The following is a 16909-nucleotide window of genomic DNA, read 5'->3' on the forward strand; positions in this document are numbered from 1 at the left end:
TGCAATCCATTCTATTATAAAGCTCCTGTTATCATTACAATGCCATGTTTGATTAATCTAACCTTAGGTCATGACACACCATTTATTAAAAAAAGATTTATTAATATCGTTTGTACATAGCAAACAGAGCAGCAGAGGACCAGAATGTATGTGTTCTCAGCAGCAAGGAGTGAGCGCACAACTTTGTCTTCTCTCATTGGTTGGATATGCGCCAGCTGTCCAATCAGGGCACACCTGTCTAACTGACCATCAATCCATGCCTGAAGCCTATAGAATCCTGCCCACATCCCTGCACCCAAATGGCACACTATTCCCTATATAGTGCACTACTATTTACCAGAACCATAATAGTGCACTATAGTGAATAGGGTGCCATTTGGGATGCACTATAGGCTTAAGCCCCACGTTACCATTGGAATCCTCCTTACAAAAAAATATTTTAAAATAAAATGTTTTTTCCTTCCTGGGCTCTCTACAGCCTTTGAGTGTTAATTTGCATGGAAATAGTTTCTTACAGTTGCAGCATCCCCTGCTTCTGTGCAATGAAGCTCACCTCATCAAACAAGGAAAGGCAAGACAATATCTGCCTCGACCAAACCTGGGGCAAATTCAGAAGGGCACAACATTGTAGAACAAACATGCCTCGACATTTCTAGCTGCAATGTTCCACAACATGTGTACTGAACGAGACCCAGATATCTGAATTCCGTCCCTTACTTGTCCCCTACTCATACTCACTGAAAGGGGAACAGTAAAAAAAAGTGACATAGCTTTATTTCCCCCCCATTTCTTTAAAATGTCTTCTCTCTTATCTTCACCAGTGAGAGAACAACAAGATGTGGCTATATTTATTACTCAAGCTTTACAATATTGTTTATACAAGGAAGGATCCAATGAACCAATCCTATTATTATAGTATGTACAATGCAATACAATCCCCTTCCAGAAAATGCAAGACCTGTCACCCGACTACAGGGTCATGTTCATTAGGACACAACATAGCCAAAACAATTTTGAAGACAAAACTAAAACAAGCTGTTCTAATTGAACACGACCCAGGTGATCCATCTGAAATGATGTCATAAGAGTTCCTCAGTTTAGCTCCATGTGCCTGCAGTTATCATTTCCTGTTTCCTATGTTCACAAGCCCCTCGTGTCCAAAGCCCCTCTATCTGGCTGTGTCCAGTCTCTGGCCAACATGTACAGTAGTGCTATAGTTTAAACGTGACAGCCACAGGGTCCATTCCCCCTCACTCTTCATCTGTGCAAACCTAGGAATGAAAGACAGATGAGCTGTAGGTTAGTCTTCACGTGATCTCCAATTTCCCCTTTAATCTAGACTACCATGTGACTGTCTGCATACATGCACTCTTCCCTTGCACTGAACTGTATGTGCATGTTTTGCCAATCTGGTACACAGGGGAAAAAGCTGATTTCAGAGTGATTGAGGAGTTAAAATGTTATGTTTGTGGAGAAGTAAAATATTAACACACCACCATGCTTCTCAAAAAGATTGTGTAGGTATTTATAAGCACCAAGTTGAATAAAGATAACATGAAAGTACCTAGAGGTGGAACTAAAAACCAAAAATGATCAACACCAACCATACAAAGGCATTTTGCTGACATTGTTCATTACGATAAGTAGCCTATACTAGAGAACAGTGAGGTTTTAAATGTAATACTATTGCTAATATGGGTGATTGTTCATGGAACAATAGATGGCTACAACCATCAAACTAGAAATAGTAGTTTAAAGGATAATTGAACAAAAACTGTGGTGCAAATTCACGTTAAGCTTATTTATCGTTATCGCATCAATTCAGGCAATTTATCACAATATGGATTTTTGTCCGTATGCCCAGCTATAATAGTACCTCGACGTCCAATGTGTTCTATTAATATTTTTTTGTAAAGAAATATGTAATGTTTCTGACCTTGACGAATGGGTGGTCTAGCAGTGTACTGGCAGTCCAGCGTTGTTTGGGCTCGCTCTCCAGACAGTGACCCAGGAAATCCTTCCCCTCTGTGGACAGCTTCTCTGGGATGGGGGGCTTGTGGCCCATACCCACCTTGTACATGATCTGAAAGTTATGCTCGTACTCGTGCCACGGCCTCTGCATGGTGGGAGAGGGGAGGAGACATCAGTCTCAAGATTATTCAAAACTGCTCAACTGCAGGCAAATGCACAGGGTTTAGATGATATATTTTGATGAGAAATCATCATAGCCTACATACAAAAGAGTTTGGGAGGGACAGAGGATTGAAGAGGGACACAGAGACAGCGAGACAGTGTGAGAAAAGAGGACATGCAGTCTCAAGACGTTTGTAAACAACCTTGAATACGTGTAAAATAATGGATTTACACTTCCCCGAAGCATTCACATAGTGATCATAGTAACAGTAAAACCAGTGGTAGTAATAGTGACAGTAACAAGTAGTGGTTGTAGTGATACCAGTGGTAGAAGTAGTAGTAATAATCATAGTAATAGTGACAGTAACAAGTAGTGGTAGTAGTGATACCAGTGGTAGAAGTAGTAGTAATAATCACAGTAATAGTGACAGTAACAAGTAGTGGTAGTAGTGATACCAGTGGTAGTAAGTGACAGTAGTGGTAGTAGTGATACCAGTGGTAGAAGTAGTAGTAATAATCACAGTAATAGTGACAGTAACAAGTAGTGGTTGTAGTGATACCAGTGGTAGAAGTAGTAGTAATAATCACAGTAATAGTGACAGTAACAAGTAGTGGTAGTAGTGATACCAGTGGTAGTAATAGTGACAGTAACAAGTAGTGGTAGTAGTGATACCAGTGGTAGAAGTAGTAGTAATAATCATAGTAATAGTGACAGTAACAAGTAGTGGTAGTAGTGATACCAGTGGTAGTAATAGTGACAGTAACAAGTAGTGGTTGTAGTGATACCAGTGGTAGAAGTAGTAGTAATAAGTAGTAATAATCAAGTAGTGGTAGTAATAGTGACAGTAACAAGTAGTGGTAGTAGTGATACCAGTGGTAGAAGTAGTAGTAGTAATAATCATAGTAATAGTGACAGTAACAAGTAGTGGTAGTAGTGATACCAGTGGTAGTAAGTGACAGTAGTGGTAGTAGTGATACCAGTGGTAGAAGTAGTAGTAATAATCATAGTAATAGTGACAGTAACAAGTAGTGGTAGTAGTGATACCAGTGGTAGAAGTAGTAGTAATAATCACAGTAATAGTGACAGTAACAAGTAGTGGTAGTAGTAGTGATACCAGTGGTAGAAGTAGTAGTAATAATCATAGTAATAATGACAGTAACAAGTGGTTGTAGTAATAGTAGTAGTAGGGATGTTAGCAGTATGGGTAATAGTAGGAGTAGTAGTGGTGATCATGGTAATAGAAGTAGTGATAGTAACAATAGAAGTGGTTGTAGTAGTAGTAGGGATGTTAGCAGTATGGGTAATAGTAGGAGTAGTAGTGGTGATCATGGTAATAGAAGTAGTGATAGTAACAATAGAAGTGGTTGTAGTAGTAGGGATGTTAGCAGTATGGGTAATAGGAGTAGTAGTGGTGATCATGGTAATAGAAGTAGTGATAGTAACAATAGAAGTGGTAGTAGTAGTAGGGATGTTCGTAGTATGGGTAATAGGAGTAGTAGTAGTGGTGATCATAGTAATAGTAATAGTGACAGTAACAATAGAAGTGGTTGTAGTAGTAGGGATGTTAGCAGTATGGGTAATAGTAGGAGTAGTAGTGGTGATCATAGTAATAGAAGTAGTGATAGTGGTTGTAGTAATAGTAGTAGTAGGGATGTTAGCAGTATGGGTAATAGTAGGAGTAGTAGTGGTGATCATAGTAATAGTGATAGTAACAATAGAAGTGGTTGTAGTAGTAGTAGGGATGTTAGCAGTATGGGTAATAGTAGGAGTAGTAGTGGTGATCATGGTAATAGAAGTAGTGATAGTAACAATAGAAGTGGTTGTAGTAGTAGTAGGGATGTTAGCAGTATGGGTAATAGTAGGAGTAGTAGTGGTGATCATGGTAATAGAAGTAGTGACAGTAACAATAGAATTGGTTGTAGTAGTAGTAGGGATGTTAGCAGTATGGGTAATAGTAGGAGTAGTAGTGGTGATCATGGTAATAGAAGTAGTGACAGTAACAATAGAAGTGGTTGTAGTGACAGTAACAATAGAAGTGGTTGTAGTAGTAGTAGTAGGGATGTTAGCAGTATGGGTAATAGTAGGAGTAGTAGTGGTGATCATGGTAATAGAAGTAGTGATAGTAACAATAGAAGTGGTTGTAGTAGTAGTAGGGATGTTAGCAGTATGGGTAATAGTAGGAGTAGTAGTGGTGATAGTAATAGTGACAGTAACAATAGAAGTGGTTGTAGTAGTAGTAGGGATGTTAGGAGTAGTAGTGGTGATCATAGTAATAGTAGTAATGATAGTGGTTGTAGTAGTGATAGTGGCAGTGCTACTAGTAGTGGTAGTAATAGAAACAATAGTGGTTGTAGTGGTGATAGTAGTAGTAATAATAATACTATGTGGTAGTGATAATAGTGGTGACAATAGTAGTAGGACCAGAAGTAATGATAGCAACAAGTGGTGGTAGTAATGCTAGTATTAGTGGTGCTACTAGTAGTGACAGTTGTGATAATGGTAATAGTAGTGACAGTTGTGATAATAGTAATAGTAGTGACAGTTGTGATAATGGTAATAGTAGTGACAGTTGTGATAATGGTAATGGCAATAGTTGACCGTTGTGATAATGGTAATAGTAGTGACCGTTGTAATGGCAATAGTTGTGACCGTTGTAATGGCAATAGTTGTGATCGTTGTAATGGCAATAGTTGTGATCGTAATAGTAGTGGCAATAGTTGTGATCGTAATAGTAGTGGCAATAGTTGTGATCGTTGTAGTGGCAATAGTTGTGATCATAATAGTAGTGGCAATAGTTGTGATCATAATAGTAGTGGCAATAGTTGTGATCATAATAGTAGTGGCAATAGTTGTGATCATAATAGTAGTGGCAATAGTTGTGATCATAATAGTAGTGGCAATAGTTGTGATCATAATAGTAGTGGCAATAGTTGTGATCATAATAGTAGTGGCAATAGTTGTGATCATAATAGTAGTGGCAATAGTTGTGATCATAATAGTAGTGGCAATAGTTGTGATCATAATAGTAGTGGCAATAGTTGTGATCATAATAGTAGTGGCAATAGTTGTGATCATAATAGTAGTGGCAATAGTTGTGATCATAATAGTAGTGGCAATAGTTGTGATCATAATAGTAGTGGCAATAGTTGTGATCATAATAGTAGTGGCAATAGTTGTGATCATAATAGTAGTGGCAATAGTTGTGATCATAATAGTAGTGGCAATAGTTGTGATCATAATAGTAGTGGCAATAGTTGTGATCATAATAGTAGTGGCAATAGTTGTGATCATAATAGTAGTGGCAATAGTTGTGATCATAATAGTAGTGGCAATAGTTGTGATCATAATAGTAGTGGCAATAGTTGTGATCATAATAGTAGTGGCAATAGTTGTGATCATAATAGTAGTGGCAATAGTTGTGATCATAATAGTAGTGGCAATAGTTGTGATCATAATAGTAGTGGCAATAGTTGTGATCATAATAGTAGTGGCAATAGTTGTGATCATAATAGTAGTGGCAATAGTTGTGATCATAATAGTAGTGGCAATAGTTGTGATCATAATAGTAGTGGCAATAGTTGTGATCATAATAGTAGTGGCAATAGTTGTGATCATAATAGTAGTGGCAATAGTTGTGATCATAATAGTAGTGGCAATAGTTGTGATCATAATAGTAGTGGCAGTTGTGATCATAATAGTAGTGGCAGTTGTGATCATAATAGTAGTGGCAGTTGTGATCATAATAGTAGTGGCAGTTGTGATCATAATAGTAGTGGCAGTTGTGATCATAATAGTAGTGGCAGTTGTGATCATAATAGTAGTGGCAGTTGTGATCATAATAGTAGTGGCAGTTGTGATCATAATAGTAGTGGCAGTTGTGATCATAATAGTAGTGGCAGTTGTGATCATAATAGTAGTGGCAGTTGTGATCATAATAGTAGTGGCAGTTGTGATCATAATAGTAGTGGCAGTTGTGATCATAATAGTAGTGGCAGTTGTGATCATAATAGTAGTGGCAGTTGTGATCATAATAGTAGTGGCAGTTGTGATCATAATAGTAGTGGCAGTTGTGATCATAATAGTAGTGGCAGTTGTGATCATAATAGTAGTGGCAGTTGTGGTCATAATAGTAGTGGCAGTTGTCATAATAGTAGTGGCAGTTGTCATAATAGTAGTGGCAGTTGTCATAATAGTAGTGGCAGTTGTCATAATAGTAGTGGCAGTTGTCATAATAGTAGTGGTGACAGTTGTAATGGTAGTAGTAGTGACAGTTGTAATGGTAGTAGTAGTGACAGTTGTAATGGTAGTAGTAGTGACAGTTGTAATGGTAGTAGTAGTGACAGTTGTAATGGTAGTAGTAGTGACAGTTGTAATGGTAGTAGTAGTGACAGTTGTAATGGTAGTAGTAGTGACAGTTGTAATGGTAATAGTAGTGACAGTTGTAATGGTAATAGTAGTGACAGTTGTAATAGTAGTGACAGTTGTAATGGTAGTAGTAGTGACAGTTGTAATGGTAGTAGTAGTGACAGTTGTAATGGTAGTAGTAGTGACAGTTGTAATGGTAGTAGTAGTGACAGTTGTAATGGTAATAGTAGTGACAGTTGTAATGGTAATAGTAGTGACAGTTGTAATGGTAGTAGTAGTGACAGTTGTAATGGTAGTAGTAGTGACAGTTGTAATGGTAATAGTAGTGACAGTTGTAATGGTAGTAGTAGTGACAGTTGTAATGGTAATAGTAGTGACAGTTGTAATGGTAATAGTAGTGACAGTTGTAATGGTAATAGTAGTGACAGTTGTAATGGTAGTAGTAGTGACAGTTGTAATGGTAGTAGTAGTGACAGTTGTAATGGTAGTAGTAGTGACAGTTGTAATGGTAGTAGTAGTGACAGTTGTAATGGTTGTAGTAATAATAGTAGTAATGACAGTTGTGATAATAGTAATAATGACAGTTGTGATAATAGTAATAAACAGCAGTAGTAGTGGTGATAATAGTAGAAGAAACAATAGTGGTTGTAGTGGTGATAGTAATAGTGGTGAAAGTATAATAATAATAATAACAATAATAATAATAGTGGTACTAGTGATCGTAGTAGTACCAGTGCTACAAGTAGTAGTGGTGATAAGTGGTAGTGATAACAGTAGTAAACTCAGCAAGAACGAAACGTCCATTCACTGTCAACAGCGTTCATTTTGAGACCAACTGAACAAGTTCCACAGACGTGTGACTAAGAGAAACTGAATAATAACACAGAACGAGCAGTATGGCTGGTGGCATTGTCATGCTGGAGGGTCATGTGGTACCCTTCCTGCAGGTTCATCCTGATATGAGGGAGGATGTAGTCTTCCCTGCAACACATTTTACATTGAGATTGCCTGCAATGACAAGCTCAGTCCAATGATGCTGTGACACACCGCCCCAGACCATGACGGACACCCCACCTCAATCAATTCCACTCCAGAGTACAGGCCTCGGTGTAACGCTCATTCCTTCGATGATAAACATGAATCCAACCATCCCCCATGGTGAGACACAACCACGACTCGTCAGTGAAGAGCACTTTTTGCCAATCCTGTCTGGTCCAGCGACGGTGGGTTTGTGCCCATAGGCGACGTTGTTGCCGGTGATGTCTGGTGAGAACCTGCCTTACAACAGACCTACAAGCCTTCAGTCCAGCCTCACAGCCTATTGCGGATAGTCTGAGCACCGATGGAGGGATTGTGCGTTACTGGTGTAACTCAGGCAGTTGTTGCCATCCTGTACCTGTCCCGCAAGTATGATGTTCGGATGTACCGATCCTGTGCAGGTGTTGTTAAACGTGGTCCTGTCTCCCTGTAGCGCTGTCTTAGGCGTCTCACAGTACGGACATGGCAATTTATTGCCCTGGCCACATCTGCAGTCCTCATGCCTCCTTGCAGCATGCCTAAGGCACGTTCATGAGCACGTTCATGCAAATGAGCATCCTGGGCATCTTTATTTTGGTGTTTTTCTGAGTCAGAAAGGCCTCTTTAGTGTCCTAAGTTTTCAAAACTGTGACCTTAAATGCCTACCGCCTGTAAGCTGTTAGTGTCTTAATGAACATGCACCTGTGGAACTGTGGTTAAATGTTTATGGTTCAATGAACAAGCATGGGAAACAGTGTTTAAACCTTTACAATAATGGTCTGAAGTTATTTGAATTTTTTACGAATCATCTTTGAAAGACAGGGTCTTGAAAAGTGGACATTTATTTTTTTGCCGAGTTAAGTAGTAGTGATAGCAGCAGTAGCAGTAGTGCTAGCAGCAGTAGCAGTAGTGATAGCAGCAGCAGCAGTAGTAGTGATAGCAGCAGTAGTAGTGATAGCAGCAGCAGTAGTGATAGCAGCAGTGATAGCAGCAGCAGCAGTAGTAGTGATAGCAGCAGCAGCAGTGATAGCAGCAGCAGTGATAGCAGTGATAGCAGCAGTGATAGCAGTGATAGCAGCAGTGATAGCAGCAGCAGCAGTGATAGCAGCAGCAGCAGTGATAGCAGCAGTGATAGCAGCAGTGATAGCAGCAGCAGCAGCAGCAGCAGCAGTGATAGCAGCAGCAGCAGCAGCAGCAGCAGCAGCAGCAGCAGTGATAGCAGCAGCAGCAGCAGTGATAGCAGCAGCAGCAGCAGTGATAGCAGCAGCAGCAGCAGTGACAGCAGCAGCAGCAGTGATAGCAGCAGCAGCAGTGATAGCAGCAGCAGTGATAGCAGCAGCAGTGATAGCAGCAGCAGTGATAGCAGCAGCAGTGATAGCAGCAGCAGCAGCAGTGATAGCAGCAGCAGCAGTGATAGCAGCAGCAGCAGCAGTGATAGCAGCAGTGATAGCAGCAGCAGCAGTGATAGCAGCAGTGATAGCAGCAGTGATAGCAGCAGTGATAGCAGCAGTGCAGCAGCAGATAGCAGCAGTGATAGCAGCAGCAGCAGCAGTGATAGCAGCAGCAGCAGCAGTGATAGCAGCAGCAGTGATAGCAGCAGCAGCAGCAGTGATAGCAGCAGCAGCAGCAGTGATAGCAGCAGCAGCAGCAGTGATAGCAGCAGCAGCAGCAGTGATAGCAGCAGCAGCAGCAGTGATAGCAGCAGCAGCAGCAGTGATAGCAGCAGCAGCAGCAGTGATAGCAGCAGCAGCAGCAGTGATAGCAGCAGCAGCAGCAGTGATAGCAGCAGCAGCAGCAGTGATAGCAGCAGCAGCAGCAGTGATAGCAGCAGCAGCAGCAGTGATAGCAGCAGCAGCAGCAGTGATAGCAGCAGCAGCAGCAGTGATAGCAGCAGCAGCAGCAGCAGTAGTGGGATAGCAGCAGCAGCAGCAGTGATAGCAGCAGCAGCAGCAGTAGTGGGATAGCAGTGAGCAGCAGTGATAGCAGCAGCAGCAGCAGCAGTAGTGGTGATAGCAGCAGCAGCAGCAGTGAGCAGTAGTAGCAGCAGCAGCAGCAGCAGCAGCAGCGGGATACCAGCAGCAGTGGGAGTGCAGCAGGATAGCAGCAGCAGCAGCAGTAGTGGGATAGCAGCAGCAGCAGCAGTAGTGGGATAGCAGCAGCAGCAGTAGTGGGATAGCAGCAGCAGCAGCAGTAGTGGGACAGCAGCAGCAGTAGTGGGATACCAGCAGCAGTAGTGGGATAGCAGCAGCAGCAGTAGTGGGATAGCAGCAGCAGCAGTAGTAGTGGGATAGCAGCAGCAGCAGTAGTAGTGGGATAGCAGCAGCAGCAGTAGTAGTGGGATAGCAGCAGCAGCAGTAGCAGCAGCAGTGGGATAGCAGCAGCAGCAGTAGTAGTGGGATAGCAGCAGCAGCAGTGCAGTAGTGGGATAGCAGCAGCAGTAGTAGTAGTGGGATAGCAGCAGCAGCAGTAGTAGTGGGATAGCAGCAGCAGCAGTAGTAGTGGGATAGCAGCAGCAGCAGTAGTAGTGATAGCAGCAGCAGCAGCAGTAGTGATAGCAGCAGCAGCAGTAGTAGTGATAGCAGCAGCAGCAGTAGTAGATAGCAGCAGTAGCAGATAGCAGCAGTAGCAGTAGTAGTGATAGCAGCAGTAGTGCAGCAGCAGCAGCAGTAGTAGTGACAGCAGTAGTAGCAGTAGTAGTGACAGCAGCAGCAGCAGTGATGACAGCAGTAGCAGCAGTAGCATAGCAGCAGTAGTAGTGATAGCAGCAGCAGCAGTAGTAGTGATGTGCAGCAGCAGTAGTAGTGATAGTAGCAGCAGTAGTAGTAGCAGCAGTAGTAGTGACAGCAGCAGCAGCAGTAGTAGTGATAGCAGCAGCAGCAGTAGTAGTGACAGCAGTAGCAGCAGTAGTAGTGACAGCAGTAGCAGCAGTAGTAGCGATAGCAGTAGTAGCGACAGCAGCAGTAGTAGCGACAGCAGCAGCAGCAGTAGTGCAGCAGCAGCAGTAGTGATAGCAGCAGCAGCAGTAGTAGTGATAGCAGCAGCAGCAGTAGTAGTGATAGCAGCAGCAGCAGTAGTAGTGATAGCAGCAGCAGCAGTAGTGGGATAGCAGCAGCAGCAGCAGTAGTGATAGCAGCAGCAGCAGTAGTGGGATAGCAGCAGCAGCAGTAGTGGGATAGCAGCAGCAGCAGCAGCAGTGATAGCAGCAGCAGCAGCAGTGATAGCAGCAGCAGCAGTAGTGGGATAGCAGCAGCAGCAGCACAGCAGCAGCAGCAGTGGGATAGCAGCAGCAGTAGTGGGATAGCAGCAGCAGCAGCAGTAGTGGGATAGCAGCAGCAGCAGAAGTAGTGGGATAGCAGCAGCAGCAGCAGTAGTGGGATAGCAGCAGCAGCAGTAGTGGGATAGCAGCAGCAGCAGTAGTGGGATAGCAGCAGCAGCAGCAGTAGTGGGATACCAGCAGCAGTAGTAGTGGGATACCAGCAGCAGTAGTAGTGGGATAGCAGCAGCAGTAGTGGGATACCAGCAGCAGTAGTGGGATAGCAGCAGCAGTAGTGGGATAGCAGCAGCAGCAGTAGTAGTGGGATAGCAGCAGCAGCAGTAGTAGTGGGATAGCAGCAGCAGCAGTAGTAGTGGGATAGCAGCAGCAGCAGTAGTAGTGGGATAGCAGCAGCAGCAGTAGTAGTGGGATAGCAGCAGCAGTAGTAGTGGGATAGCAGCAGCAGCAGTAGTAGTGGGATAGCAGCAGCAGCAGTAGTAGTGGGATACCAGTGATAGCAGCAGTAGTAGTGGGATACCAGCAGCAGTAGTAGTGGGATACCAGCAGCAGTAGTAGTGGGATAGCAGCAGCAGCAGTAGTAGTGGGATAGCAGCAGCAGCAGTAGTGGGATAGCAGCAGCAGTAGTAGTAGTGATAGCAGCAGCAGCAGTAGTAGTGATAGCAGCAGCAGTAGCAGTAGAGATAGCAGCAGTAGTAGTAGCAGCAGTAGTAGCAGTAGTAGTGATAGCAGCAGTAGTAGTAGCGACAGCAGTAGCAGCAGTAGTAGTGATAGCAGCAGTAGTAGCGATAGCAGCAGCAGCAGTAGTAGTGATAGCAGCAGTAGTACAGCAGTAGATAGCAGTAGCAGCAGCAGTAGCAGCAGCAGAGTAGCAGCAGCAGTAGTAGTGATAGCAGCAGCAGCAGTAGTAGTGATAGCAGCAGTAGTAGTGACAGCAGTAGCAGCAGTAGTAGTGATAGCAGCAGTAGTAGTGATAGCAGCAGTAGTAGCGATAGCAGCAGCAGCAGTAGTAGCGATAGCAGCAGCAGCAGTAGTAGCGATAGCAGCAGCAGCAGTAGTAGCGATAGCAGCAGCAGCAGTAGTAGCGATAGCAGCAGCAGCAGTAGTAGTGATAGCAGCAGCAGCAGTAGTAGTGATAGCAGCAGCAGCAGTAGTAGTGACAGCAGTAGCAGCAGCAGTAGTGACAGCAGTAGCAGCAGCAGTAGTGACAGCAGCAGCAGCAGTAGTGATAGCAGCAGTAGCAGTAGTGATAGTAGCAGCAGTGGTAGTAGTAGTGATAGCAGCAGCAGTAGTAGTGATAGCGGCAGCAGTAGTAGTGATAGCGGCAGCAGCAGCAGTAGTAGTGGCAGCAGCAGCAGTAGTGGCAGCAGCAGCAGTAGTAGTGGCAGCAGCAGTAGTGACAGCAGCAGTAGCGGCAGCGGCAGCGGCAGCAGCAGCAGCAGTAGTGACAACAGCAGCAGCAGTAGTGACAACAGCAGCAGTAGTGACAGCAGCAGCAGTAGTGACAGCAGTAGCGATAGCGGCAGCAGCAGTGATAGCGGCAGCAGCAGCAGTAGTGATAGCGGCAGCAGTGATAGCAGCAGCAGGATAGCAGCAGTAGTGATAGCGTCAGTAGTAGTAGTGATAGCGTCAGCAGTAGTAGTGATAGCAGTAGTAGTGATAGCAGCAGCGGCAGTAGTAGTAGCGGCAGTAGGAGTAGCGGCAGTAGGAGTAGCGGCAGTAGGAGTAGCGGCAGTAGGAGTAGCGGCAGCAGCAGTAGGAGTGGCGGCAGCAGCAGTAGGAGTGGCGGCAGCAGCAGTAGGAGTGGCGGCAGCAGCAGTAGTTGTAGCGGTAGCAGTAGTAGTTGTAGCGGTAGCAGTAGTAGTAGCAGTAGTGATAGCAGCAGCAGTAGTGATAGCAGCAGCAGTAGTGATAGCAGCAGCAGTGATAGCAGCAGCAGTGATAGCGGCAGCAGTAGTGATAGCGGCAGCAGTAGGAGTGAGCGGCAGCAGCAGTAGGAGTAGCGGCAGCAGCAGCAGTAGGAGTGGCGATAGCAGCAGCAGTAGGAGTAGCGGCAGCAGCAGCAGTAGGAGTAGCGATAGCAGCAGCAGTAGGAGTAGCGATAGCAGCAGCAGTAGGAGTAGCGGCAGCAGCAGTAGGAGTGGCGGCAGCAGCAGTAGGAGTGGCGGCAGCAGCAGTAGGAGTGGCGGCAGCAGCAGTAGGAGTGGCGGCAGCAGCAGTAGGAGTGGCGGTAGTAGTAGTAGTTGTAGTAGTAGTAGCAGCAGCAGCAGGAGTAGCGGCAGCAGCAGTAGGAGTGGCGGCAGCAGCAGTAGGAGTAGCGGCAGTAGTAGTAGTTGCAGTAGTAGTAGCAGCAGTAGTAGTAGTGGCGGCAGCAGCAGTAGTAGCAGCAGCAGCAGGAGTGGCGGGCAGCAGTAGGAGTGGCGGCAGCAGCAGTAGAGGTGGCGGCAGCAGCAGTGGTAGTAGTAGCGGCAGCAGCAGTAGGAGTAGCGGCAGCAGCAGTAGGAGTAGCAGCAGCAGTAGGAGTAGCGGCAGCAGCAGTAGGAGTAGCGGCAGCAGCAGTAGGAGTGGCGGCAGCAGCAGTAGGAGTGGCGGCAGCAGCAGTAGGAGTGGCGGCAGCAGCAGTAGGAGTGGCGGCAGCAGCAGTAGGAGTGGCGGCAGCAGCAGTAGGAGTGGCGGCAGCAGCAGTAGGCGGCAGCAGCAGTAGGGCAGCAGCAGTAGGAGTGCGGCAGCAGCAGTAGGAGTGGCGGCAGCAGCAGTAGGAGTGTAGTAGCAGCAGCAGTAGGAGTGGCGGCAGCAGCAGTAGGAGTGGCGGCAGCAGCAGTAGGAGTAGCGGCAGCAGCAGTAGGAGTGGCGGCAGCAGCAGTAGGAGTGGCGGCAGCAGCAGTAGGAGTGGCGGCAGCAGCAGTAGGAGTGGCGGCAGCAGCAGTAGCGGTGGCAGCAGCAGCAGGAGTAGCGCAGCAGCAGCAGTAGGAGTAGCGGCAGCAGCAGCAGGAGTAGCGGCAGCAGCAGTAGGAGTAGCGGCAGCAGCAGTAGGAGTGGCGGCAGCAGCAGTAGGAGTGGCGGCAGCAGCAGTAGGAGTGGCGGCGGCAGCAGTAGGAGTGGCGGCGGCAGCAGTAGGAGTGGCGGCAGCAGCAGTAGGAGTGGCGGCGGCAGCAGTAGGAGTGGCGGCGGCAGCAGTAGGGTGGCGGCAGCAGCAGTAGGAGTGGCGGCGGCAGCAGTAGGAGTGGCGGCGGCAGCAGTAGGAGTGGCGGCGGCAGCAGTAGGAGTGGCGGCGGCAGCAGTAGGAGTGGCGGCGGCAGCAGTAGGAGTGGCGGCGGCAGCAGTAGGAGTGGCGGCAGCAGCAGTAGGAGTGGCGGCAGTAGTAGTTGTAGTGGTAGCAGTAGTAGTTGTAGTGGTAGCAGTAGTAGTAGCGGCAGCAGCAGTAGTGATAGCAGTAGCAGTAGTGATAGCAGTAGTGGTAGCGGCAGCAGTAGCAGTAGCGGCAGCAGTAGTAGTGATAGCAGTAGCAGTAGTGATAGCAGTAGTGATAGCAGCAGCAGTAGTGATAGCAGCAGCAGTAGTAGCGATAGCAGTAGTAGTAGCGGCAGCAGCAGTAGTAGTAACGGCAGCAGCAGTAGTACGGCAGCAGCAGTAGTAGTAACGGCAGCAGCAGTAGTAGCGGCAGCAGTAGCAGTAGTGATAGCAGCAGTAGTGATAGCAGTAGCGGTAGCAGTAGCGATAGCAGCAGTAGTAGTAACGGCAGCAGCAGTGGTAGCGGCAGCAGTAGCAGTAGTGATAGCAGCAGTAGCGGCAGCAGTAGCGGCGCAGCAGCAGCAGTAGTAGTAGCGGCAGCGGCAGTAGTAGTAGCGGCAGCGGCAGTAGCGGCAGCAGTAGTAGCGGTAGTAGCGGCAGCAGCAGCAGTAGTAGCAGCGGTAGCGGCAGCAGTAGTAGTGGCAGCAGCAGCAGTAGTAGCAGCAGCAGCGGTAGCAGTAGTAGTGGCAGCGGCAGCAGCGGCAGCAGTAGTAGCGCAGTAGTAGCGGCAGCAGCAGCAGTAGTAGCAGCAATAGCAGCAGCAGCAGCAGCAATAGCAGCAGCAGTAGCAGTAGTAGTAGTGGCAGTAGCAGCGGCAGCAGCAGTAGCGGCAGCAGCAGCAGCAATAGCAGCAATAGCAGCAATAGCAGCAATAGCAGCAGCAGCAGCAATAGCAGCAGCAGCAGTAGCGGGCAGCAGCGGCAGCAGTAGTAGCGGCAGTAGTAGTAGCGGCAGCAGCAGCAGTAGGCAGCAGCAGTAGCGGCAGCAGTAGTAGTAGCAGCAGCAGCAGCAGCAGTGTAGCGGTAGTGATAGCGGCAGCAGCAAGTAGCGGCAGCAGTAGTAGTGGCAGTAGCAGCGGTGGCGGCAGCAGCAGTAGCAGTAGTAGCGGTAGCAGTAGTAGTGGCAGTAGCAGCGGTAGCGGCAGCAGCAGTAGCGGCAGCAGTAGTAGCGGCAGCAGCAGCAGTAGTAGCAGCGGTAGCGGCAGCAGTAGTAGCGGTAGCAGTAGTAGTGGCAGTAGTAGCAGCGGTAGCGGCAGCAGCAGTAGTGGCGGCAGCAGTAGTAGTGGCAGTAGTAGTAGTAGTGGCAGTAGCAGCGGTAGCAGCAGCAATAGCGGCAGCAGCAATAGCAGCAATAGCAGCAATAGCAGCAGCAGCAATAGCAGCAGCAGCAATAGCAGCAGCAGCAGCAGCAGCAGCAATAGCAGCAGCAGCAGCAGCAGCAGCAGCAGCAGCAGCAGCAATAGCAATAGCAGCAGCAGCAATAGCAATAGCAGCAGCAATAGCAATAGCAGCAATAGCAATAGCAATAGCAGCAATAGCAGCAATAGCAGCAGCAGCAATAGCAGCAGCAGCAATAGCAGCAATAGCAGCAATAGCAGCAATAGCAGCAATAGCAGCAGCAGCAATAGCAGCAGCAGCAATAGCAGCAGCAGCAATAGCAGCAGCAGCAATAGCAGCAGCAGCAGCAGTAGCAGCAGTAGCAGCAGTAGCAGCAGTCGCAGCAGTCGCAGCAGTCGCAGCAGTAGCAGCAGTCGCAGCAGTCGCAGCAGTCGCAGCAGTCGCAGCAGTAGCGGTGATCGTAGTAGTAGTCGTAGTAGTAGTGGTAATCATCATAGTAGTGGTAATCATCATAGTAGTGGTAGTGGTGAGCGTAGTAGTGGTAGTAGTAGAAGTAGTAGATATGCTAGAACCAAGGGGGAAACAAGATGGATGGTATGAGGACCATTGTGGTTAAATATCAGCTCAAAGTTCCCCTTGAGTGCAGAAGAGAGTGTGTGTGCATTCTTACTTTTCCAGTCACCATCTCTATGAGAACACATCCCAGACTCCAGATGTCAGCTGCTCGTCCGTGGCCTTCGCCCTTTGCCCTGGTAATGACCTCAGGTGCCATATATGCTGATGAAGAGAGTAGGAAATAGCAGGTTAACTCAACTAGGCAAGCAATGATCTTTTGAACTTACCAATGCACAGAAAACATGACATTCTCCATTCTTGAGTAGACATTGACAACTGTACAGCAGGGAGATACAACAATGACAAAGGAGCACAGGGATGGCCACAGACTCACAGGGATGGCCACAGACTCACAGGGATGGCCACAGACTCACAGGGATGGCCACAGACTCACTATGATAACAAATGACCCAGGATTTTGTAAACTCACATTGCCTCTTGTGAGTACTTTCATCAGAAGAGAAATAGTGACCCTGCTGGTGCCAACGGGTGGTGACATCACATTTAAATTAGAGTAATTTAGCACAGGGGAAACTTCAGGGATCCCCTTATAATCAGAACACAACTTGAGTAAAATAAAAATAGCATACGAGGAGTTTTACTTCGGCAGTGCATGGCTGGACGAATCAAGTCTCAAGCATAGGTCTCGAGCCCTGAGAAAGGCCCGCCTCTTGGCATTGGAGAGAACATTTCAAGCTAATTTCCTGTAATTCTACATATTTTGTCATGGGCAGAGTTTGTTGTTGTTGTTGCAGATAAAGCTAGTATCCTGCAATTCAAAAAAAAAAAATAGGCAGAGAACAAACTTAAGTTTAAGCTTAAAGTACAGTGCATTTATGTAATTTTGGGGGAACAAGAAGGGTTGAGTTGAAAAATGTT

At 46.8% G+C, this 16909-nt stretch overlaps 1 protein-coding gene across 2 annotated transcripts in view; it reads right to left on the reverse strand.

Moving 5' to 3' along the window:
- Positions 1 to 81: 81 nt before the first annotated feature.
- Positions 82 to 16909, reverse strand: part of LOC124040324 (mitogen-activated protein kinase kinase kinase 4-like) — a 45096-nt gene continuing 28268 nt past the window's right edge. For both annotated transcript variants that reach the window (XM_046357421.1, XM_046357420.1), the window contains 3 exons: positions 16086 to 16192; positions 1937 to 2116; positions 82 to 1271 (listed from right to left, as the gene is read on the reverse strand). In XM_046357421.1, the coding sequence (XP_046213377.1) occupies positions 1251 to 1271; positions 1937 to 2116; positions 16086 to 16192 (308 nt within the window). In that variant the 3' untranslated portion in view covers positions 82 to 1250. The remainder of the gene's footprint in view (positions 1272 to 1936; positions 2117 to 16085; positions 16193 to 16909) is intronic.

This window comes from Oncorhynchus gorbuscha, linkage group LG07 (genome assembly GCF_021184085.1).
Source record: "Oncorhynchus gorbuscha isolate QuinsamMale2020 ecotype Even-year linkage group LG07, OgorEven_v1.0, whole genome shotgun sequence".
Lineage (NCBI taxonomy): Eukaryota > Metazoa > Chordata > Actinopteri > Salmoniformes > Salmonidae > Oncorhynchus > Oncorhynchus gorbuscha.